The sequence below is a fragment of the Leucoraja erinacea genome, chromosome 29, assembly GCF_028641065.1.
Source record: "Leucoraja erinacea ecotype New England chromosome 29, Leri_hhj_1, whole genome shotgun sequence".
NCBI lineage: Eukaryota > Metazoa > Chordata > Chondrichthyes > Rajiformes > Rajidae > Leucoraja > Leucoraja erinaceus.
This window is the reverse complement of record NC_073405.1, coordinates 30,628,057-30,653,844: the sequence shown is the minus strand read 5'-3', so window position 1 is coordinate 30,653,844 and position 25,788 is coordinate 30,628,057. Positions and strand designations below refer to the sequence as shown.

Here is a 25,788-nt window from a genome sequence, read left to right as displayed (position 1 = left end):
ACTGAACAAGACAAAAAAAAACAACACAAAAAAGTAAAAACAGACAGACCGTAGCCGTTTCACAGCACCGCCACTTCCGGGTGAGGGCTGAGGGACCCATCAACAGGGGGGAAACTGTGTTTACTAAAGAGTAAACTCTGATGTTGTAGTGTAAAAAGTCTCATTTTGCAGCAACGATGTGAAATTGAGGAATGGATTCCTCATAGGAGGTGTGGAGGTGTAGTCAATGCTTTGGCAATGTCAAGCACTAGAGGGAATAGCTTTAAGGGCCTGTCCCACTATGGCGACCTAATTTGCAAGTTTAGGAGAGTTAACGGTCGACACGTGGTCGTAGGTGGTCACCATAACTCTCCTTCATGCTTGAGAGAAGTTCCCGCGTACTCGCAGCCTCGGTTTGGTTGAGGAAAATTTTTCAAGAAGATGAAAAATTTTCTGCAAGTAAAAATTGGTCGGCGTGGAGAAAATCGATTATTTTGAACGTAGTGCAATGGTAGCGGGTTCGCCATGTAGTTATAGGTAGTCGAGGTAGCCATAGGTAATCTCCTTTGCCGACCAAGCATTTTAATTGGCTCATGCGGGGGGGAAAACATAAGCACGAGTTTATAGAACCAAGGAAAACAGACCGGTAAAGTTAAATCCTCGCTAAACTTCACAGCTGTGTATCTCTGGCTTATTAATAGTTGTCTGGCCTCTTAAATGTGTCTCCACTCCTTTCCTCCCCTTCTTTCTTCCTCCCCCCCCGCTCTTTTAAAGGATTTACCGTACACTAGTACACTATGCTAGCTGTCTTTAACCTTCCTGTTCATCGCGGGCATCACCTTGGCTTTGCACCATGTGAATTTCAGAGTTCCCCCGCTTTCCCTGGCCCCCGCCTTTGCGATGTGTGTGTGTGCACGCTCTGATGGTCTATCCAGCTCGCGGTTGCATAAGCGTGACGGTCTTGACACGTTCCGTGGGACGGGCCCTTTTGGGTGAGGGGCACAACTGACAGGAGATATGCAGGCACGTTTTCCTTTCACAGAGTTGTGAGTGCCTGGACCCTGCTGCCTGTGGTGGAGGTAGATACGATAGTGGGATTTACAAGTTTTAGATAGACCCGTGGACATGCAGAGGATGGAGGGATATGAATCACATGCAGCCAGAGGAGATAGTTTAACCGGGCATCATGTTGGGCACGGACATCCTGGGCCACATTTAAGTCATGTGCTGAAGGATGTTTCAATGGTTGTTCTCTATCTCCATCTCTGAGCTGACCTAGAAACTTGCAAGGGAGTCAAATCCAAGCTAAAGTTTCTTGCGCACCACTATTACAGTTTTCTGTATTTAAACCTGCATTTGCAATTCACAACAGGCATTTAAATTGTGGTAGGTACAGAATGGGGCACACAACATCAGAGTGAGACACCAAATTACATCATTAAACAGCCACACAGCACGGAACCAGGCCATTCGGCCTACTTTGTCCATGCTGATCTTCTTTGCACATCTGCACTGCATTGTAGCCATTAAAGTGCCGGTTTAAATACTTACACATCCACTTGCAGCAACTACTTTGTATATTTAAAAAAACACTGCCTTTGTATCCCCATTAAAGCTCCTTTCTCCCACCTTAAACCTACGCTGCCTTGTTTTTGATAATGTAATGTAAAATATCAATACATTAAAAATAATGGCTTGCATGATTTTCGGGTAATCCTCCTGGTGGCATCAACAAGGTATTTTTTCCTCTACGGTGATTCCAGTGGGATATATCCTGTGCAGCTGTGCAAAGTTCAAAGTGACTCCTTGCTTTTTTTTTTAATCAATCAACCAGGGGTATACTGGCGCCTGCTTTGTCTGTGGAAAATAATCTTCAAATTGTATTAAACATAACTGATGCAATCAAAGTTCAAAGACACACCTGTCAACCTCCTCTGTACACATTATCCTTACCTCCTGGCTAATTATCTTTTGAAAGATTATGAATTGATTAAATTAGCTTCAAGTGGCCTGAAGGAACAGCGATTGTTCCATTCTAACCCCAGAGGAGCAACTGTGAAACCTTTTTGTGTTCTATACGTGGTATTTTAATAGTGTAAATTTAACCGTCATGCTGCAACATCTAAGCGTTCCATATTTTATCATAACTATTACAGCTCTCTTGGAATCCCTCAGCTAAAACTTGTTATAAGCAAATCTGTGCCAATTGACTGACTTTGTATTTGCAGACAGCATGCATCCTTATGTTGGTGGGACAGAAAGGAACATTGAGGAGAGAGTTTCCAATCTAACATTTCCGATCCTGCCCTTGAAACTAATTTTTAACTAAACTCGTGAGCAGAAATCTGGTGTTTGAGACAGGAAAAGGGTGAAAACTGCTGTACTCCTGCTTTTTCCCACCAGTTGAAATGTATTTACTTGGCATGAGGGGCGAGAACTTTGTTTGAGAAGTCATGCTATCTTGGGCAGCTGAGTATCATACAAATACAAAATGTTGGATCCTGAGCTATACTATTTGCCACGTTGGAATATGAGACGCTGTTCCTTGAAGTTAGATTGTGCTTTGTCGGAATGGTATAAAACGCTGTCAACAGAAGGTCAGGGTAGGACTGGTTTGACAAATTAGTGACTGACAACTGGAATCACAATTAGTCTTGCTGACTGAACCAAGGCATTTTGCAAAGTGGTTGCATGATCTATGCTTGGTTTCTCCACTGTAAAGGAGGCCATTTACTTTTTCTCTTCTCTACGGATACTATCTGAGCTGCCGGGTATTTCTTGCATTTTCTTTTTTTATTTAAAATTTGCTTCTGCAATGTTTAGTCTCCAGTTCCAGTGCGGTTTAAACAGCATATAACTTTATTGAGAACTACATGAACATCAGAATAGCATATTTTGCCTCAAGCCTTTCTGTCAGTTTGTGATGGGAGTGACCTAATTTGCAAATGTGAACACTTCCCTTAATGATTTAAATTAAAGATTCTTGAACAAAGGAACAGAAGCAATTCTGTCTCCCTAAATGGATGTTTAATTAAGACTTCCATGGGAATTAAATGGGTATTTTAACCAGTTGCTATGTAAGAAGAGGTCAAGTTTAACAAGCATGAACTAGGGCTGTAAAAATGGTATAAATATTCAAGAAAAATTTGTTGTTATAATTGCATATAATTGCTCTCTCGTTCTCTGTCTGTCTGTCTGTCTCTCTGTCTCTCTGTCTCTCTGTCTCTCTGTCTCTCTGTTCTCTGTCTCTCTGTCTCTCTGTCTCTCTCTCTCTCTGTCTCTCTGTCTCTCTGTCTCTCTGTCTCTGTCTCTGTCTCTCTGTCTCTCTGTCTCTCTGTCTCTGTGTCTCTCTGTCTCTCTGTCTCTCTGTCTCTCTGTCTCTCTGTCTCTCTGTCTCTCTGTCTCTGTCTCTGTCTCTCTGTCTCTGTCTCTCTGTCTCTGTCTCTCTCTCTCTCTCTGTCTCTGTCTCTCTGTCTCTCTGTCTCTCTGTCTCTGTCTCTCTGTCTCTCTGTCTCTCTGTGTCTCTGTCTCTCTGTCTCTCTGTGTCTCTGTGTCTCTGTCTCTCTGTGTCTCTGTCTCTCTGTGTCTGGCTCCAATCACCAGGTGCAGCACATGTATTAGATATGCTTGGTATATTAGACAATAGGCGCAGGAGTAAGCCGTTCGGCCCTTCGATGTGATCATGGCTGATCATCCCCAATCAGTACCCCGTTCCTGCCTTCTCCCCATATCCCCTGACTCCGCCATCTTTAACAACCCTATCTAGCTCTCTTGAAAGCATTCAGAAAACCTGCCTCCACCGCCCTCTGAGGCAGAGAATTCCACAGACTCATAACTCCCTGTGAGAAAAAGTGTTTCCTCGTCTCCGTTCTAAATGGCTTGCCCCTTATTCTTATATTCATGTATGGAAATTAGATTATGATCAAATAAGTTGACCAACCTGGGTCTCACTGCACACCTGGTACTACTCCTGACCCTGACTCCAGTTGCATAAATTCTCTCATTCCTGACCCTGAGTCCATCCTTACATCTGACCCCTATTCTACACTGATCATAGCTGCTTACCTGCTTAGGTTCCCAGCGCTGAACACTCCCATTGTCCCAGCTTTGATTGCACACCTAGTACTATTCCAGACTTTGACTCTGGATGCACACTTGGCCTTGCTGCTAGCTCCTCTGCACTGACAATATATCTGGCCCACACATAAAGCCCCATATCTGACCCCTGGACTTAACCTATTACGTTCAAGTCCATAGGTGCTTATCTAATGCGGTAATCTTTTATGGGGCACTTCACAGACCACGTTTTGTATAACAAAATTTGCTACATCCATTGGCTTCCTTGTTATCTATCATTCTAGTTACTTTGTCAAAGAAGTCATCAATTGGCTGAACACAATTTCTCATCCATAAAATTATATTCACTCAGCTGTATAAGTATTCTGTTACCATTACCTTCATTTTCTTAACAAACTGCCCTGAAGTCATTTTCACCCCCAATATTTTCAGTATTTTGCTGTCTTCCTCTCAGCTGGGACTTTTCCGAAATGCAAAGTCCAATAACTATATATTTAAGCAATATTCTATTAAATGTGATCTTAAGAGTGCATAATTATTTATGTGGTATTCATAACACAACAATGATAAAAAATATCTTTGTTTCGATTGCACGTACCAACATTATTATATTACAGTTAATATGTACCGAGGGCAAATTTTTGTTCCTAAGCTCCCCATTCCCAATTACTTTTCAATTGAAGTGATTGAAATCCAAGTGAGTTTAAATGGCATCAGAAAAATAAAACCTCCGGAATGGATGATATTCATTACGTGGTTGGTTGGAGTCAGTATCAGCACAATTACTATATTATACTTTGAATGCTCAGATGTCTTGGTTCAAGCTAAAACTAAAGACAAATAATAACCTCCTCACACATTCCCCTGCAAGCATCTCTGTCATTCCTTTAAAATATACCCCTTCTTAAACATCGCATCTGAATCGGTTTCCATCTGATAACACTCCTTGAGGATGTTCATCTACGTGTTCAATTAATAAAACAACGAGATTGGGGACATTTCTATTCAACCCGTCAAAAGGAATTAGTCAGTGAGGAAAACAAACATAATAGTCGAGGGGCAAATTACAATTGTGCTACCTTCCCAATATTTAACTGAAGGAAATAATTGGTCACCGGGTCTGTATGTTGTGACAGACAGCCTGACACCTTGCATGTCATTTTAATATTACACTTAACCCATCCCCCTGGATATTCCGGATTAATAAATTAAGGTTTTGTCAACTAATTACAAATCGGGTTAATTACAAATCAATAACTTCAGCCAACTACGAAACATGAAGCGCTGAACATTGGGATCCAGACATCACGGACAACTGGCCTCAGTTCCCCGCTCACATCTGGCAGTATTCTCAGTCTGAAGGGGCCACGGAGCATTTTTGAAAGTGGTGTGGGGGGGGGGGGGGGGGGGGGGGGGTGCTGAGCAATCACTGATCACCGGCCTTGGGAGTACCCAGAGAGAGAGTGGAGCAACACAGTGGGGGAAGGGAGTGGACCACGATAGGGACTTTTTGAAATTTCATGTATTAAAATCATGTTTTGGTGCATTGTGGAAGTATGATTTCAATGTTTTTTTGTTTGAAGTATTTTTAAGAAGTACTGTTTTAAGGGATAACGTTTTCCACATAAAGGGTGGTGGGTGTATGAACAAGCTGCCAGAGGAGGTAGTTGAGGCAGGGACTATGCCAACATTTAAGAAACGGTTAGACTGATACATAGATAGGACAGGTTTGGAAGGATATGGACCAAAAGCAGGTTGTGTAGCTGGGACATGTTGGCAGGTGTGGGCAAGTTGCGCCATAGGGCCTGTTTTCACACTGTATCACTCTATGACTACATTATACCCCCACCATGCATGAATGCTTCAAAGTCAAATGGTCGAGTTTTATTGACATACTAGACTAAGTGGGACCCATTGGGTCCCAGCATCACACGAGAGGGCTGGCCCCCCAACGCAATAGTCCACCTCCACCCATTCCAATATTGGTGGCCGGTGGGGGTGGGTTTTCTGGAGCGCTAGTATGGGTGTTGTGGGCTGAAGGGACTGGTTTCCAGAGGGCTAGTATGGACATTGTGGGCCAAATGGATTCTTGGGCTGGCGCTCAGTCACTGAAGCCTGTTGTGCTGGCAGCCACCAGTCACTCATGACTGGTGGGCTGGCAGTTGACTCACGGCTATTCCTTGAAATTCCATTTCAAGCAGGGTGCAAGGTCACCAAATTCAAGTGCAGTTTCTTACCATTTCAAGCTAGGTGCAAGTCCACTAAAGACAGCGAGTCGTGACCTCTCCATCCTCCATCTTGCCGAGACTCCATGATCATATTGAATGGCGGTGCAGGCTCGAAGGGCCGAATGGCCTACTCCTGCACCTATTTTCTATGTTTCTGGGTTTTATAATCTCCCTCTCTTTTCCCCCCCCCCCCCCCCCCCCCCCCCCCCCCACCCCTCACACACCAGAAGGGGCATGGCCTTCATGGTGTGATTGACAGGAGAGAGAATCTCAACATTTTTTAAACACTAATAACTCTTTTATTTTTGATCAATGTGAAAAATCCTCTGCACCTGATGAGTGGAGGGGGACTCTGAGTAAGATGGCCAAAAATCACAGCTGTACCTGGTAGCGCTTTTTCTAAAATCAATATAAAGTGCAAACGTGAAGTGGTCAACATTAGACTTTTAATTATATAGAAGCCAAGGCAACTTTAATTAGGCAAGCCAACTTTAATTATGCAACATAGCTTTAGCATTTCCAAACCAAAGGCTGATGGCCATAGGCAATCCCTTTCCCTGATGTAGGTTGTTTGATCAACGCCATTTTTGTTGGATAAGACATTTGCAGGCATCTTATGGAGAATGGTAATCTGACTTTTTTTTTATTGCACCTCAGTTGCCCTAGATTCTAGCCTCCACCCCTCCATACAAACCCATATCTCCCCTGCCCCTTTGGGCAAAATGAAACTCTGCAACTGCACTTGGAGGGAGGAAAATAATTCATTCTCAGCCCCCTAACTCGCAGCCTAAGAACTCAGTCCACCACTTTAGCCAAGCCCTGATCTGAAAGCCCCAGAAAGCAAATTCTGAGGCCAGTGTATTTTTCGATGCACAAGCTTAATCCTTGTTCCTTCCTTTCTCCTTGGTGCTCTCACTCCTTCCCTCGTCACATTGAAGACAAGATCATGCTCAGCTGTTAAAACCTGCACAGTCTGGTCAGCAACCACAAGTGCCTGACCTCAATCATGAAAATAATGATTTCAAAGAAGTACTTGAGGCTACTGGTAGTTACTGCTTCACATGCCAGGAAAAGTGTGGCTTCAAGAAGGAAGCAAACTAGCTGACATTGCAGAGATGCTTGTAAAGTTAACAGATGTGTGGGTCTGTTTGCTATCATGTGACTGCATCCGCAGTAGAAAAGGAACTGCTCTGAATTAGAACGTTATGTTCCAATTAATGTAATGATTATAAATGGCTTGTTGTTGAAATTCAGGCTAAATTACATTAGGAATTGTCTTGTTTGATCTTCTGAGGTAAAAGTAACAGGATATTGCTTGAACACAGAGCACGAGACGGCACTGGGTGAGGGCCGAGCTGCAGTAATACTAATTGTATTGGCACAGAAACTGCTCTCACAGCTGTCCTATACACCACAGGGCTGGAACTGTTCACTCCAGCAACATAATGCTCTGTTATTTCTTTTCCCTATTAATTTCTCTGTGCCAGGATGCAGTTATTGTTACTGGCAATCATCCAGCCTGTAATGTAAATGGCTAATCTTTCCTCTCCACCTCCCAGGTCCCCATCTTTTCCTGCTGGTTTCCTACCCATCCCCCAACCCTTCCCACCAATTTGTAGGCAATAACTCTTCGGTGGAATTTGATTCTTTTAGCATTGATATCAATCACATCCACATTGCTTGTTTTCCAAAAAAGGCCCTATGGCCCACCATATCTGTGGAGACTTTGATCCTAATCTACATCAGTCCTGTTTGCCTGCATTGGGCCCATGTTCCTCTACTCCTTTCTTGTCCAAGTATCTGTCCAAATGCCTTTTAAACATTGTAACAGGAACTACCTCCTTTGGCAATTAATTACAAATACTCACCATCCTTTGTGTGGATAGACCTATCTCCCCCCCCCCCCCCCCCCCCCCACCCAGATCTCCTTGACATTTATCCCCACTCACCTTGCGTTTGTGTCACCTAATTCTTGACTCCTGTGACTTGGGTAAAACAGATTCTAGCTATATATCATACCTGTACCCTTCATGACTTTAAACACTTCCATAATCTTGTCAAAAATAGAGCACAATGTATTTTCCCCCCTATGTCTGTCCTGATCATAAATTAATCCGATGTAGGAAGGAACTGCAGATGCTGGTTTAAACCGAAGGTAGACACAAAATGCTCGAATAACTCAGTGGGAACAGACAGCATCTCTGGAGAGAAGGATTGGGTGACGTTTCAGGTCGAGACCCTTCAGAGTGCTGATCCAGCTTGCCTGCACAACATATGCCTTTTATCCCTGCCCTGTCCTTTCAAATGCCTGTCTCAATGCCTAATAAACATTACCAATGTATCTGCTTCCAACATCTCATCTGGCAACATGTTCCATGCACAAAATAAATTGCCTTGTAAATCTCCTTTCAAACTTTTCCTCTCGCTTAAAGCTCTAAATTTTTGTGACGTTTCTATTCCGGGAAAAAGACTGACCATCTACCCTGTCTGTGTTTCTCATAATTTCATATACTTCTGTGATGTTGGTTTCTCTGGAGCGTTAGCAGTCAAGGGAACAAGTTTATGCAACTTTCCTTATCACTAATACCGTCTAATTCAATTAGTATCTTATAGATAGACGGAAATGCTGGAGAAACTCAGCAGGTGCGGCAGCATCTATGGAGCGAAGGTAATAGGCAATGTTTCGGGCCGAAACCCTTCTTCAGATTATCTTGTGGAACTTCTGCACCTTCTCCAAATATTCCCATCCTCTCTGTAATGCGGTGAACAGAGCTGACACATTATTCCAAATGTGGCCTAAGTAAAGTTTTGTAAAGCTGTGACCTGACTTTACAACTTTTACATTCAATGTCAATAAAGTTTGTGTGCTGTATAGCTTCATTACCGCCCTATGTACTCGTATTGCCACTTTGAGGGAGTTATTGATTTGGAACCCAAATTCTCTTAAGTATATTAAATAAGCACCCTGCCATTTACTGTATCCTCTTGCATTTAACCTCTTAAAATATAATGCCTCACACTTGGCCAGATTAAATTCCATATGCCATTTTTCCACTCTTATTTACAACTGATCTAAATCATGACAACCTTCCTTAGCTTTAGGATGGAAGGTGCTTGGAATATCATGATGGAGGCAGATCCAACAGTGGCATTTGAGGGTTTTAGATGTGTGCATAGATATGCAGGAAACAGGGTTTGTAGATCGTGTGCATTCAGATGAGATTAATTTAACTTGGCATCATGTTTGGCACCAAGGTTATGGGCTGTTGGCCTGTTCCGGCGCTGTATTGTTCTATGTTATGTATTCTTCATCACTATCCATAACTCTGCTAATTTTTATGTTGATTAAACTGGAAATTAAATTGAGGTGGGCTTCTGCTAATTCACTTTGTCAAATCACTTGCATATAACATAAACAATGGAGGTCCTAGCACTGACCCTTATGGAACACCACTGATCGCAGACCTCCAGTCAGAATAACCCCCAACACCACTACCCTATGTCTTATCTGGCCAAGCCAATTTTTAATTCAATTTTACCAAGTCGCTTTGAATCCCTTCAGTTTCAGTTGCAAACTTTCTCCAAACTGTCTCCAATGCTACTATTTCTAAAGGTGACCTGAATAGTACGTGATATGTCAGATGAACGGCAGGCTACTCCAGAAGTGGTCCATTTTATAATTGTAGTGAAATTTCCTTACACGCTTGGCCATGTAATCCTCCGAATAATGGGTTGGGCAGTAATGTTTCGTTGGGATTTACTGAATTTACTTATGCCTTGACGTTCGAGATACAGCAGGGAAACGGGCCCTTTTGCCCACTGAGCCCGTGCTGACCAGCGGACATCTCGTACACAAGCAATATATTACACGTCGGGGATAATTTACAATTTAAATAAGCCAACTACCCTACCAACCTATTCGTCTTTGGAGTGTAGGAGGAAACCAGAGCACCAGAAAAAAACCCCACGAGGTCACAGGAAGAACATACAGTGCCCTCAATGTTTTGACAAAGACCCATCATTTATTTATTTGCCTCTATACTCCTCAATTTGAGATATGCAATAGAAAAGACCACATGTGGTTAAAGTGCATTTATTGCCAGATTTTAATAAAGGCCATTTTTATACATTTTGGTTTAACCATGTGGAAATTACAGCAGTATTTATAGGGTGATTTCACGAAAGTTCACTGGATCATAGATCCTCACCCACGTGACAGCAAAATTTAACTGAGGTACAAACGTCACTTCCATTACATGTTATTGATGCTAGAAACGCGTACTTTCAAACCTGTTAAAAACCGCGAAAACGGCCCGTTTTTGAGCTGTAAATAACTGTGCCAGTCGGGGTGATCGTGAGGCACAGATATCTTACTTTAGAGTCCAGAAGATAAAGAAAAACAAAGGTAAAGACAAGAGAGCGCTGAAGGGAAAATAACAGCGGAAGTTTTTGGCCGTGCAGATATAAAGATCGAAAATATCGGGATTTATCGAGTTTGCTCGCTGCATTTCATCAAAACTAAGGCATTATTGATGTTTTGATGAAATGCAGTGAGCAAACGCGATAATTCCCGATATTTTCGATCTTTATATCTGCACGGCCAACAACTTCCGCTGTTGTCTTCCCTTCAGCGCTCTCTTGTCTTTACCTTCGTTTTTCTTTATCTTCTGGACTCTAAAGTAGGATATCTGTGCCTCGCGGTCACCCCGACTGGCACAGTTATTTACAGCTCAAAAACGGGCCGTTTTTACGGGTTTGAAAGTTCACGTTTTCAGCATCAATAACATGTACTGGAAGTGACGCTTGTACCCCAGTTGGATTTTGCGGTCACGTGGGTGAGGATCTATGATCCAGTGACCTTTCGTGAAATCACCCTATACATCGTCTTCCCCATTTCAGGGCACCATAATGTTTGGGACACAGCAATGTCATATAAATGAAAGTAGTCATGTTTAGTATATTGTTGCATATCCTTTGCATGCAATAACTGCTTGACATCTGCCATCCATGAACATTACCAGTTGCTGGGTGTCTTCTCTGGTGGTACTCTACCATTGCAGCCATTCAATATTGCAGCCATTTATAGCTTATGCTTGTTTTGGGGGTTTAGTCCCCTTCAGTTTTCTCTTCAGCATATAAAAACCATGTTCAGATCGGGTGATTGACTTGGTCACTCAAGAACTGACCATTTTTTAACTTTAAAAACTCTTTTGTTGCTTTGGAATCATTTTTTTGCTGTAGAATGAACGCTGGCAATGAGTTTTGTGGCATTTGTTTGAACTTGAGCAGATAGGATGTGTCTACACACTTCAGAATTCATTATGCTACTACCATCAGCAGTTGTATCATCAAGAAGATAAGTGAGCCAGTACCTTCAGCAGCCATACATGCCCAGGCCATTACACCCCTACCACCGTGTTTTACAGATGAGGTGGTATGCTTTGAATCTTGGGCACTTCTTTCTCTCCACCATACTTTGCTCTTGCTATCACTCTGTTATAAGTTAATCTTCGTCTCATCTGACCACAAGACCTTTTTCCAGATCTGTGGTTGGTCTTTTAAGTACTTCTTGGCAAACTGCAACCTGGCTATCCTATTTATTAAAATCTGACAATTTGCACTTTAACCACGTGATTTTTTTTTTTTTCTATTACAAATCCCAAATTGTGGAGTACAGAGACAAATAAATAAATGATGGGTCTTTGTCCCAAACATTATGGAGGGCACTGTATCAACTCCATACAGCCTGTAGTCAGGACCCAAACCGGGTCTCTGGTGTAAGGCCGCCAATGTTTTCTGGTTATTTCTGTCTTGGAGTTGTTAAAGTGAAAAGTGCATATTCATGCTTTTTCTAATTATTTATATTTAAATATAAATGATTGTCTTTCCAATCTGCACAAGACTAATTTGTGAAATCATTAAATTAATTTTACTGAAGACTTGTAGAATTTTATTCAATGTACCAAAGGATGTTCTCAGAAAAAACAATGGAAATACTTTTTTGATTTACATCTCAGTATTTTTGCGAGGAAGAGAATCCTACTGTTTTTGAATACGGTGCTTACAAGGGAGTTTGATTACAGATGGTAAATATTTAAGGGAATGTAACATTCTCGTTAACTTTGAATACATTGTATATACATTGGAATTAAAATTGTGTCTTGACCCTGTACAGAATGTTTGCAGTCAACAGGACTGCTCAAGAATGTTTTTACAGTTTTGCAGAATGTTTTTTGCATGTTGATGAAGAAGCTTTTTTATATTTTTCAAACCAGATATTCGGAAGAATTTCAATACTGAGTCCACATCCTAAAATTTGTCATGTATTTTTATGTCAGATGAATTGCTCAGTAGGGTGCTTCAGTATATTTGGATTTTAATGAACATCAATGATTTTTATACTTGCTGGATTTCTCATCGTGGAATTGCCTGTTTTTCATAAGGACAGGTTAATTTTGCCACATAACAAGTCATATATTAAGTTTAGCTTAGAGATACAATGTAGATAAAAGGCACTTCGGCTCGGGACAATTTACAGAAGCCAATTAATCAACAAACCTGCATGTCTGGAGTGAGGGAGGAAACCCACGCAGTCACAGAGAGAACATACAAACTCCGTACAGACAGCTCCCACCGTCAGGATCGAACCCTAGTCTCTGGCGCTATAAGGCAGTAACTCTATCATTGTGCCACTGTGGAACAATTCAAATGGCATGTATTTTCTAAATAGAATTCAGGCACACAATGGGATAGCTGATGGGGCAGAAAAGGCCGTTGAACATTATGCTAAAGTATTTAGATATCTATATTTTAACAGTTGCTTATGTACACAGCCTATGCAAAGAAGGTGCACATGGAGTGCAGAATAATGAAGAGCATAGATAGTGCTGATGTGGGGAGGATGTTTCCAGTAGTGGGAGATTCTCGGACTAGAGGCCACAGCCTCAGAATAAAAGGACGTACCTTTTAGAATGGTGATTGGCAAGAATTTATTTTGCCGGAGGGTGGCAAATCTGTGGAGATCATTACCGTGCACAGCTGTGGATGTCGTCGTTGGGTATTTTTATTAGTCTGAATAATTTGGTTATTAATTAATTATTAATCTTGATTAGTGTGGGCATTAAAGGTTACTGGGAGAGGGTAGGAGAATGGGGTTGAGAAGGAAAAATCGATGATCCATGATCAAATGGTGGAGTGGACTCCATGGACTGCAAAGCTTAACTCTGCTCCTATGTCTCATGATATGATCTTATGATTCAGATAGCATCGTTTTAAATGTGGTACAGGATATTTATGCACAGGACATGATGTGGGTACATAATGTTTTGAGGTCAGATCAAAGGATTGTTTTGTCTGCTCCCTGATATGTCATCCTGCCGTCTCTGATCGCCCTCCCTCTCCTTCCTTCAGTTTGCAGGCAAATAGCAGACATAATTATTGCTGGCTCCTGCTTGATACTAGTACAGCTTCATCTTTGGGCTGCTATCGGCTCCTGCTGAATACGTGCACAGCTTTGTGTATGGGCACACGTGTGGTGCCCAGTGACGGCTGTACTAAAGTATTTCATTTGTTCCAGTATCACAGATATGAAACTGTTCAAATTTTGTTTTGTGTTTTAATTTTTCAACCTCCGTAAAATAATTCATTTCTGAAGATCCTCCTTGGAAAATTAAACTTTTAAGTGCTAGAGAGGTTGTTAGTCAATAATCAGGCTCATCATATTGAAAAATGTACTTGCTCATGAATACAATCGAGCTGTTTTATTTTCCTGATGCGTTCAGATTGACTCATGAAGGAAGTGCAGCAGATTTGTCTCAATGTGGTACTTCAGCCAGTGAACATATTGCTTCTTCTGGAGGAGCAGAATGTACTGGACATTCCTCCGTTTAATTGTTCATGTTAAGACTCCAAAAGCAGCTGCCAAATTCATTCCACAACAGTGAACGCTGTGGTTCTCAGACTGAAATCTGGTGGCCTTTGTCTGATCGATGGATTGCCATCTTTTAATTTGGTACCAAGTATCAGACCATCATTGATTTTCCGGCACCCTTAGTTCCAGAGCCTTTCTAGATTAACTGTTTTATCGGAACAACAAATGATACAGCGTTGAAATGGGCCCTTTGGCCCATTGAGTCAGCACTGACCAACGATCCCTGCACATTAACACTATCCTACACACAGAGTGACAATTTACACTTATACCAAGCCAATTAACCGACAAATCTGTAGGTCTTTGGAGTGTGGGAAGAAACCGAAGATCTCTGAGCAAACCCACGCGGTCACAGGATAGCGTACAAACTCTGTACAGACAAGCACCCGTAGTCGAGATCGAACCAGGGTCTGTGGCGCAGCAACCCTAATCCGCGGCCCTATTGTCAGCATTGACATAATTGCGATTTAATCCAACTATCTTTCCTTGCTCCGTGCCATGCTCCTCGCTATCCTGTCTACTGAAGATTGTATCATTAATTTCTCTATATCAACATCTTGCCTCACTACAGCATTAAGGGCCTGTCCCACGAGCATGCGACTCCATGTGGCAAGCGCGACCTAAAGGGCATGTCCCACCAGCATGCGCCAGTAGGTCGCACTTGCCGTATGGAGATCTTAATGGTCCAAATAATCTAAATCCATGCCCCGAGTATCAACTCCTCAGTTTTGCTTTCACCTTCACCTGTCCTACCATCACTGACACATAGGATTTTCTGGAGATCAGTACACCTGAGGTCCTAAGTTTAAACCTTTTGCCTAACTCCCTATATTCATTAGTGAAATAACTAAATCATTCTTTGTTGCTAAAAAAATACATATTCTGATCCTGATGAAATTAATTTCCTTTGAAACACTAGGAACAGGAAGAAATTCCAAAGTAATTACAAGCTGCAATTTTAGGCCAGGAAATCGGGATGCTGATTGTTCAGTAACCTATAATAAAGCAGAAGGTAAACATTCAAGTTCTGGAAGCAATACAGAAAGGTTATGGGGCTAATATCTAGTGCCAAAGGATTTAATTATGAGGAAAGACTGGAAAAGCTAGTGCTCATTAATTTTGAAAGGGTTGACAGTGGTGCCTTATAAATCGTAGAAGGGAAAAACACGACTACTATTTCCAAAGTATCACTTGTGAAAGAATAATTTAAAAGGGGCAAAGTTTAAAGGAGACTAGACCAAGTGGGACCCGTTGGGTCACACGGGAGGCCTGGTCCCTCACGCAACCCGTTCCCTCAACGCAATATTCCACCACTCACCCGTTCCCCCAAGGCAATATTCCACCACTTACCCATAACCCCCAACTGTAAAATATAACATCAATCTGAACAAAATGATAAAAACACACCACAGGACGATGGTGAGTAAGGCGGTCCAAAAATTGTAGGCTATCGTATACTATTTTGGCGTAATTCAGGGCATGAATCACAGGCAGACACATAGACAGGCAGACTCACTAACAAACAAGATGAGCGTTTTAGTAATAACTAGACCAAGTGCAGACCCATTGGGTTTGCTCCCCCAACGCAATATTCCACCACTCACCTGTTCCCACAATGCAATATTCCACCACTCAAGCAACTGCGCAGGTGTGGCTCATTTTTCCCCATCTCCCAGCACTCCCCCCCTCCTTTTCACCCTCCCTCCAATCCATAGAGATGGATGGATGTAGAGATTGAGAGAGGGGGGTAGAGAGGGAGGGGGGTTCGAGAGGGAGGTGGGGGGTAGGGAGGGGGTGGTGGAGGGGGGCCGAGAGGGAGGAGGTGGAGGGGGGAAGTGAGGGAGGGAGGGAGCAGAGAAGGAGGGGTTAGAGTGGGGGGGGTTGGAGGCTAGAGAGGTAGGCGGCGAGAGAGGGAGGGGTGAGGGTAGATAGGGAGGTGGGTAGAGAGCGGGAGGAAGGGGTGAGAGGGAGTGTAGATGTGGCAACTACCCTCCCCTACTCCCTCCTCTCCCTCAATCCCCCCCACTCTCACTCCTCTCCGTCAATCCCCCCCCCCACACCCTCCTCTCCTTCAATCCCCCCCCCCACTCCCCCTCCTCACCTCCCCAGGATCTTTCCCCTCTTCTCCTCCCTTCCCGGCATCCCTCCATCACCTGTCTTTCCCGCTCCTTTCCCCTGCCGCTGCTCCGTCTCCACGAGGCCACATCGCCGCCACGATGACCCACTGCCGTCGCGAGGACTCACCGCTGCGGTCTCGATGTCTTCCTCACCGCAGCGGTCTCGGTACCTCCTTGATGGCCGCGTAAAACCCCAGCTGCGGCGTTGCAGCTAGAAGGCCGGGTCGGAAAAAGCGAAACGTTAATTTAAATACGGCTCTCCCCCTGACGTCACTCGAAGCTGGTGGAATATTCTGTGTGTGAAACGGGCGCCGACCTGAGACATTGTACCCGCCCACCTCATTGTGACGCCATCACTCGAAGCTGGTTGAAGAATCTTTGTGTGAAAGACGTTTTAAAGGGCAGTTTTGTCTTTTTTTTTTAACTTTAATCACTATTAAATTGTGAAAAATAATATCAAATCTTAAGTCGGAATATGTAAGCATTTAAGCGCTACTGCGTAGCATTTGGCGAAAATGCACGCACACACACTTTTATAGGTATAAAGATATATATAGATTTGTGGGGCAATTTTTTTTTTAACACAGAAGGAAGTGGGTGCTGCGAATACACTTCTAAGGATGGTGGTGGGGGCAGATATGGTGGTTTTTCAGAGGTTGTTAGATGGAGACTTGTGTGGATCACATGCAGGCAGAGGAGATTAGTTTATCTTGGCATCATGTTCTTCACAGACAAAGGGCTTGTTCCTGTGCTGTGCTTTCCTGTTCTATGTTTTAACTATAGAAATAACTCATTTCTAAAAAAAATTGACGCACATTTTGCTAGAAAAAGTAGGTTTGTCTCTTGCTTCCGATCCAACAATTTAATCTTTTATAATCTAGCAGCATTTAGAGCTTATCCATCAAACTATGTTGCAGGTGCGATATAATTGAGGCTCTTCTGTGATCTGCTGTGGAAGGTTGAGCATTAATCCCTTAACCAACAATGTTATTGAGCATAATCATAGTTATTCATCCAAGTGCTATTATTTATATATGTGTATATATATATAGCGCAAATTAACTGTCATTTTAAAATGGATAAACTAAAATAGATATTTGTTTAAAGAGTATTGTAAACATTTGAGGAAGAAAAGGCAGTCTGAACATGGGTTGATTTCAATGCTGTAGATTATGTCAGAATCCCAAACTGAAATTGTTCAAATTAGATCCCAGGAATGATTGAGTTAACATATGATGATGTATGACGAACACTGGGACTGTATCCGCTGAAATTCAGAAAGATGAGTGGGGACCTCATTGAAATTTACCGAATAGTAAAAGGTCTGAATAGAGTGGATATGGAGGGAATGTTTGCACTAGTTGGAGAGTCGAGGGCTAGAGGCCATAGTCTCAGAATAAAAGGATGTACCTTTGGAAAGGAGATGAGGAGGAATTTATTTAGTCAGAGGGTGGCACATCTGTTGAAATCATTGCCAGAGAAGGCTGTGGAGGGTATGACAATGGATATTTTTAAGGCAGAGATAGATTTGTGATTGGTTTGGGTTACGGAGGATATGGGGAGAAGGCGGGAGAATGGGGTTCAGAGGGAAAGATAGATCAGCCATGATTGAATAGCAGAGTAGACTTGATGGGCTGAATGACCTAATTCTGTTCCTATCATACATGAACTTATGAACTAGTTTGCTTTCAACTGTACCTCCATGGAGAATGTCCACTTGGTGTATTTGGTGCTCACTATTATGAAAGTCACATCAGTACCAAATCTATCCTAACTCTATCAGCATGCACTTGTATCTACTGGTGATGCTATTGAAAGAAGGGCTTCCACCTCCAAAAATAAAACATTGACTATAGGAATTTTTTAAATACTGTATCAGAGATGAATCAAACCAGAGGATAGAGGTTTAGTATCAAGGGGAAGAGTCTCAAAGGTGGATCGTCGTCATCTAGAGCAGTGGTTCCCAACCTTTTTTTGGCCATGCCCCACCTAATCACCTCTAAAATCCTGATGCCCCCCCCCCCCCCCCCCCCCCCCCCCCATGTGGTGATATATAATTCTTATCATTTAAAAAGTGAACTCCGTTTCAGCTGAAGAAGCTTAAAACGCCAATACCTTGGTTTAAACAAGCTTCAAAAGAACATGGCATCCATGAAAAAGAAAAATGAAATAAACAAAAGACAGTTAAAGTTCTGAGCAAGAAATTACTAAAAAATTGTTTAAAAAAAGAAAAAAACATTAGGTGGTATTAAAATAATAATAATGATAAATATGATAATAAAAGAGTATTCACAGGTAATAAAGAGAGAGAAATTTTCTATATTAGAATATTGAAATATTTGTGGATTGTCTCATACGAAAACAGCAAATAAAGTTTCAAAACATATAATAGAGAACTGAAATGTCATACAACACAAACTAATTTGAATAATTAGCAATGAGTAAAGACATTTCATAACTAGCCTCAAGAGTACGACTGACAGTAACAGTTTGTGCAGTAAACAGAGACTTTATTGTTGATCTTTTTTCAAACTTATCCTTTAAAGATTTGAAGTAATTCAAATCTGAATTTACATACGCACTATGTTTCGCCTTCAAACGTGCCTCAAGACGACCTGGTTTCATTGATTCGTTGGTCAAGCATTGTTGGCATAAGAGGCAGAAAGGTGACCGTTCATCATGGACAGCGGGTATGAAACCAAGTTTTAAATATTCCTCTGAATACTGACAAACTTTCTTCTTGCTTGCACTACTCATTTTAGCACGAGCAGACAAAGAAATAATTCTCAGAAAATGGATTGCTTACCCTTGAGAGAAAACGGAGGAAATAGATATTATAAGGGTAACTTAGCAAAAGCTCTTTGAATCGCATTTCTAAATCCAATTCAATAAATAAGGTTCTCCCATGACCTCGCGCACTTCGTGCGACGTGGATGAAGAGCGATGGCGCGGTGATTATGTAATAACTACACAATAAAGACCTTTTTTACCCAAAAACAATTATTTACTCAAAATAATATCTGAAACATAAACTACATATGTTTACCTGATGGAAAATCCAAAAAAATAAAAATCGAAAATTTGGACCCAGACCTCCTCAGTCGCACTCAATTGCCCCCCTTAAAAATCAAATTGCCCCCCTGTGGGGCGTACGCCCCACGTTGGGAACCACTGAGTGGTAGGCATTGCCTGAGAGAGTGGTTGAAGCCAAAGCTCTGAGAGCATTTTAGTGTCTAGGTGAACACTTGAATTGCTTAGGCACAGAGGGCTGCTGACCAAGTGCTTAAGCAGGTACCTGAGTGATGAGGTGCTCACTGGTTGGCATGAATGACTTGGGCAAAATGGTTGTTTCCATGTTTTATGCTTCTGTGAAATAAATAATCAATGATAGTAAACACTACATAAATATCTGTTCAAATTTAAGGTATAATATCAAATCCGGGATGATGCTTGTAATTCTTTTGATCTCAACTAGTTTGGGATGTAACCTGTGACCAGGTCTCATTTATCTCTATTCTTGGCATCACTGTAAGTAATACTTGAAATGAAACAATTTGAGCATTTGGCTTTGAAAATGCATATAGAATCTATTGAGTTGCTTATCTTAAGAAGTCATGTACAAGATGGCATCTCAGAGGGATCTACTTGTTTAGATAGTTTGCAGAGGTGTACTTTTATGCCGTTGACAATAATGGGGGGGACCTGGGAAGTGGGGGGGGGGGTTGGAGAGAACAAAGGAAAGCCTGGCGGGTGGGGATGCCACGAATGATGGGGCACCTGGGGTGGGTGCTTCTTCCACATGTATCGGCAGGGAGTGGATAGGACTATTCGGTATTTTTGTAACTTTCTCGGCGCCACACAGTCGACTCATGTGTACTGTCCAGGTGGTATGCAAAACAAATTAATTTCACTGTAAATATGATGATAAAATATAATTTATTCATTCATGTGTATGTTTTATGATATATAGATTTTAGTAGATCTTTAAAGAAAGATTAGTATTTCATTCTTGATTGAGATTTTTTATAAATTAATGGGCTATTTGCATCTGTTTTTTATTTTTCTATTTTTAACTTTTTTTTTCCTGCACACTACCATCAGTTATTTAGCACGAAAACAGGCCCTTCATGCATACCAACCAAGCTGCCTCATGTCATCTAGTCCCATCTGCCTGTATTTGCTCCATATTCCTCTAAACCTTTCCTCTCCATGTACCTGTCCAAGTGCCTTTTAAATATTATTCTTGTACCTACCTCCTCTGGCAACTATTTCCAAATATCCACCACTTGTGTATTGTGTGTGGTTTTTTATTGTACCTATGCTGGCAAAATCATTTCACTTGCACTTTATGTGCAAGTGACGAATAAAACTTGACTTCACTCGACTATCTGAGTTTAAAAAAAAGCTCTCGTCTTCCGTTCTTTTATAAAGCAAACAATTAAAGGTATGTACCTTATTTTTACATTAAATGGGGCATGTATATAACCCTATAATTATAATTTTCTATAGCGAGTAGCTCATTTTGGGCCTCTGGTTCCTTTCAAATCTTTCCCCTCTCCCCTTTGTCGTTTGGTTCCTCTTCCCCCTACCCTGTGTAAAAGAGTGCATTCACCTTATTAATTTCCCTCATGATTTTATTACTTGTAGATTTTTGATTTTCTGGATTAATTGTTAAATTTGAGCATTAAATTCATTTTATTGCAGCTCTGGTGTTCTTATTGCAAGCTGCCCCACATTCTCTGCCGATTTTGGGAGCATAATACCAGATTAGCAGCATGAACATACTGACTTGTAATTACTTAGCCCCCTTGAAACTATTGAAGATGCATTGTAACTATGAGCTTTCATTATGTCAAAGATGTTTTTTTTACCCTTGGTTGTGGCATATGTTGCATTGTATTCTGAATGTTTTATATACTTGTGGTAAAGGATATTAAGCACCACATACAGTAATAAAGGCATAAAATGTTGGAAAATATATTGTCAGCATTTATTTCGAAAAGACTAGAATGTAAAAACAGGGATGTAAATGCGGCTTTATAAGGCACTGGTTAGGCTGCATTTGGAGCATTCTGTGCAGTTTTGGGCTCAATATCTGAGGAAGGATGTGTTGGTATTGGAAAAGGGTCCAGAGGAGGTTTGTGAGTTAACATATGATTGGGTTAACATATGATGAGTGTTTGATGTCACTAGGCCTGTACTTGTCCAGTGAAAGGCTTGGATAAAGTGATGTGGCCAAGATGTTTCCACTGGTGGGAGAGTCTGGAATCAGAGGCCATTGCCTCAGAATAAAAAGACTTGCCTTTAGAAAAGAAGGCTTTATTCCGTGGGTGGTAAATCTGTGGATTTATTTGCCAAAGATGGGTGTGGAGGCCAAGTCAATGGATATTTTTACAGCGGAGATTGACAAATTCTTGATTTGTAAGGGTGTCGGGGGTTATGGGGAGAAGGCAGGTAAATGAGGTTGAGAGGAGATGATAGATCAGCCATGATTGAATGGCGGTGTAGACTCGATGGGATGAATGGCCAAATTCTGCTCCTATAACTAATGTACTTGTGAAAAGACGAGCAGCATTTAAAAACGATACTAGATGAAAATCATTGATTTGCAATGTAAAAATAGGACCAGGTGGATGATGATGTTCACTCATGGCTGATTTCTTTTTCATTGCAGATATGGCATTAGTCCTGAAAACATCATACTGTATGGGCAGAGTATTGGCACCGTTCCAACTGTAGACCTGGCTTCGCGGTATGAATGTGCTGCCGTTATTCTGCATTCTCCTCTGACCTCAGGAATGCGGGTGGCATTCCCAGACACAAAGAAAACATACTGCTTTGATGCATTCCCCAAGTAGGTATACTTTGCTATGGTTCAACTGGGACTGGTGTATTGAAGTGATTTCTTGTGAAAACCCACTCACATCTTGCCCCATTGCAGCAACCTATCAAATTAAATGCAGTTCTGGAAAGGAACATCTGTAGAGAATAAATCGCTCAAATAGGACCAAAATAATCACTCTGATATAAGTTAATCTTCATCTCATCTGTCAACAAGACTTTTTTCCAGAACTGTGGCTGCTCCATCAAGTACTTCTCAGCAAACTGTAGCCTGGCCATCCTATTGTTGCGGCTAACCAGTGGTTTGAATTTTGCAGTGTAGCCTCTATTTCTGTTCATGAAGTCTTCTGCGGACAGTGGGCATTGACAAAACCTCACCTGACTCCTGAAGAGTGTTGCTGCTCTGAGATGGGTGTTTGGGGATTTTTCTTTATTATAGTGAATTTTTCTGTCATCACCTGTGGAGGTCTTCCTTGGCTTGCCATTCACTTCAGAATCAGAATACCATTTATTGTCATTTGAACCCAATTTCAAACAAAATTACGTTTCTGCAGACATACAAACAAGAAAAAAAACCAAGATACACAATGAACACAATTATCTTATAAATTGTGCACTTTATTTCTGGGGTTGGTCTTTCTCTGTAACCTGGAGATGAATGGAATTAGTAAAAAAAAACAGCAGGCTTTCCTAGTTGCTGTGCTGGCTAGATTTTCTTCTGTGTCCTTACTCCATGTGGTTATTGTTAAAGCACCAGAACATGCCAAACAGGCAATGTTATTGGAATGAAAGGGTGATAAGGATAATGCTGGCATAGAGCTGAAAGTTTAGGAATATCTCTGTTCTATGGTCCTACTGGAGCCTTTTTTGTATTTGAGACATAAAGAACTGCAAATATTGGTTTACTGAAACGCTCAGTGCTGGAGTAACTCAGTGGGTCAGGCATCCCTAGAAATCATGGTTAGGTGACATTTTGGGTCCGGATCCTTCGGACAGATTGTAGTTGAGATGGGGTGTGGTGGGGGGGAGGGGGACTGGAAGAGAGGTGGGGCATAACACCAGAGGTGGGGAGGAACTCCAGAGATGCTGCCTGATCCGTTGAGTTACTCCAGCGATTTGTGTCTAGCTTCTTGGGAAGTGATAGATGGATAAAAGCAATGGGAGTTTTGGCAGATGGGTGGACAAGGACTGGAAATACAACGGAGTGTAAGATTAGGGAAGAAGAGGAGTGAAAGGTGAAGCCAAAGGAAGGGTTAAAGATGGATGGGGTGTAGAGGAATGGGTGAGTACCCGAATGGGGCATACGGAAGATATTTGGGGATTTTCTTCCACATAATGGATAACATGGTAATCTGAGACTTGCCGTGCACGTGCTCATCATATACATTTACCACATAATTGTTGTGAAGTTAAACCTACTCTTACTAAAAGTAAACATGTCGTATAACTTTCACCCAAGGGCAGAAACGGCCACTCTGCCGTTTCTATAACACCATATTGTGCCTTGATGCCAGATTGAGACGGTGTTTACATTGTAATTGCAGCTTTGGACCCAAGCCAGGTCCTGACATGTATTAGGGTGATTACCCCCTTGCATTTAACAAAAAGGAAGAGATGCAGGAAGCCACATGAGTATCAGCTTGGCACTTTTCAGCTTACAGTATCATGTAGCGCCTCCCACTCAAATCGAAGATGATAGCTCACACATTGAAAGCTCTGTTTCCAAGGCTGTGTTGAAATTTTTGTCGGATTTTTTTTTAACTTTTACTGAGAATTCTAAAATAGGTGACTAGTTCATCATTCTAGGAACCAGAAGTTGCAAAGAATATTCATCATGGGGTGATGTTTTAAAAAAAAAAAAAAAAAAGTTGGCAGATGGAATCTTTATCATAGTCAGGTTTTACATAAGAGGGCAGCATAGTGGCACAGCAGCAGAGTTGCTGCCTCAAGCACCAGAGACCCAGGTTTGATCCTGACTACGAGTGCTGTCTGTATGGAGTTTGTACTTTCTCTCTGTGACCATGTGGATTTTCTCCGTGTGCTCCAGTTTCATCTCACACTCCAAACATTAGCAGAATTTAAGTTAATTGGCTTTGGTAAGTTGGATAAATGTCCCAAGTGTTGGTCGGATAGCGTTAGTGTGTGGGTGATCGCTGGTCGGCGCGGACTCAGTGAGCCTAATTCCGAGCTGTCTCTCTAAAGTAAAGTCTAAAGAGTAGGACACAGACTTGTTCGTGGCAAGAGTTGGGTGTGTAGGTTTGCATGTTGTATCGTGTTAAAGGGGATTGCAAATAGTGCTGACAGGAACAGTAAGGTGGTGTGGAAAATAAATATTTGAAAGAATGCATTAAAAGAGATCAATTTAGAAATTAATTCAAGGAAGATGAAGGTTAGTGTCTTCTAAATGAAGAAATAAGAATTGTATAGGAGCAGAAGATTTTGGAAATCTTGGCCAGTAGGTATAAAAAAACACTGAAAAAGTTGAACTGTTGGTCGTTATCTTGAGTTTAGAAGATTGGGGTGTTTTAAAGGGTAAAAAAGATTTGATAGGGCTGATGGAAGAGGTAATCTGAAACTGAGACGGAAAGTGTGGAAGTGAAGGATGAAAGCATATTGAGCACACTAAGTGGGAGTCTGAAAAAGACTTCCTAAAACTATTGTTTGTGCTCAGTGTAATTTGCAAGGTTGAGGTCACTGGATTTCCTTTGAATAAAATAATTTAGACAAGAGGCAGGAATTCACTGTTTTTGTTTATAGATTACAGAACTGATTCAGTGAAAATATGCGGCCCTACCTGGCTTATTCCTGTTTCCAATAGGTTCTAATCTTCCAATTGAAGATTCGAGGAATAAGGCATGACAGGAATATTTAGAGTAAAGTCTATCTGTTATGTGGAGAACATATGGCAGAATAAACAATCTTCGGCTGAATTACCTTTTTTCCCCTTTGTAATGTCCAAAGGCAATATGGAACAGTTTCATTGAAACTTCTTTTGGTGTGGTTTAAGTCTGTATAGAGTTTGTACTTTCTCCCCGTGACCCACGTGGGTTTTCTCTGTGATCCCTGGTTTCCTCCCACACTCCAAAGAAATACAGGTTTGTAGATTAATTGGCTTGGTAAAATTGTAAATGGCCCCTAATTGTGTGTAAGGTAGTGTTAGTGCACGGGGATCGCTGGTCAACGTGGTCTCCGTGGACCAGAAGGGTCTTTTTCCGCGCTGTATTTCCAAACTAAAAGTCAGAAGACAGGTGCAGGAGAAGAACATTAATTAATCAATCCAGAACTACCCTGAAGTTTACATTCTCCATCCTCTAATTAATTCTTAAGTAATTTATTATTTTTTTCTCTTCTATCTCGAATCCATGCACATGCTTTTCATGCGTGAAGAATTTCTTTATGCCAATCTTAAATATACTTTTTATTATCTTCAATCCATGTTCTTTTGAACTACCCATAAGAATAAGGCAATTTTTGATTTCCCTTTAACAATCCTTATTGACCAACCTTTTTCAAAGTTTCTCTAGTTTCTTCTGCACTATTTGTGCTTTTGGCATTTGGCCTTTTGAGGACAGTTTGTTTGGATTTTCTAGTTACATCATTTTGCTAAATTGTGTGA

General features: G+C 41.5%; 1 protein-coding gene across 1 annotated transcript in view; it reads left to right on the top strand.

Annotated features, from left to right (window-relative positions):
* LOC129711373 (alpha/beta hydrolase domain-containing protein 17B-like) overlaps window positions 1-25,788 on the top strand; it is a 72,893-nt gene that overhangs the window by 36,745 nt on the left and 10,360 nt on the right. Inside the window, exon 3 of the mRNA XM_055658991.1 lies at window positions 22,006-22,185. Within this exon, the coding sequence (XP_055514966.1) occupies window positions 22,006-22,185 (180 nt within the window). The remainder of the gene's footprint in view (window positions 1-22,005; window positions 22,186-25,788) is intronic.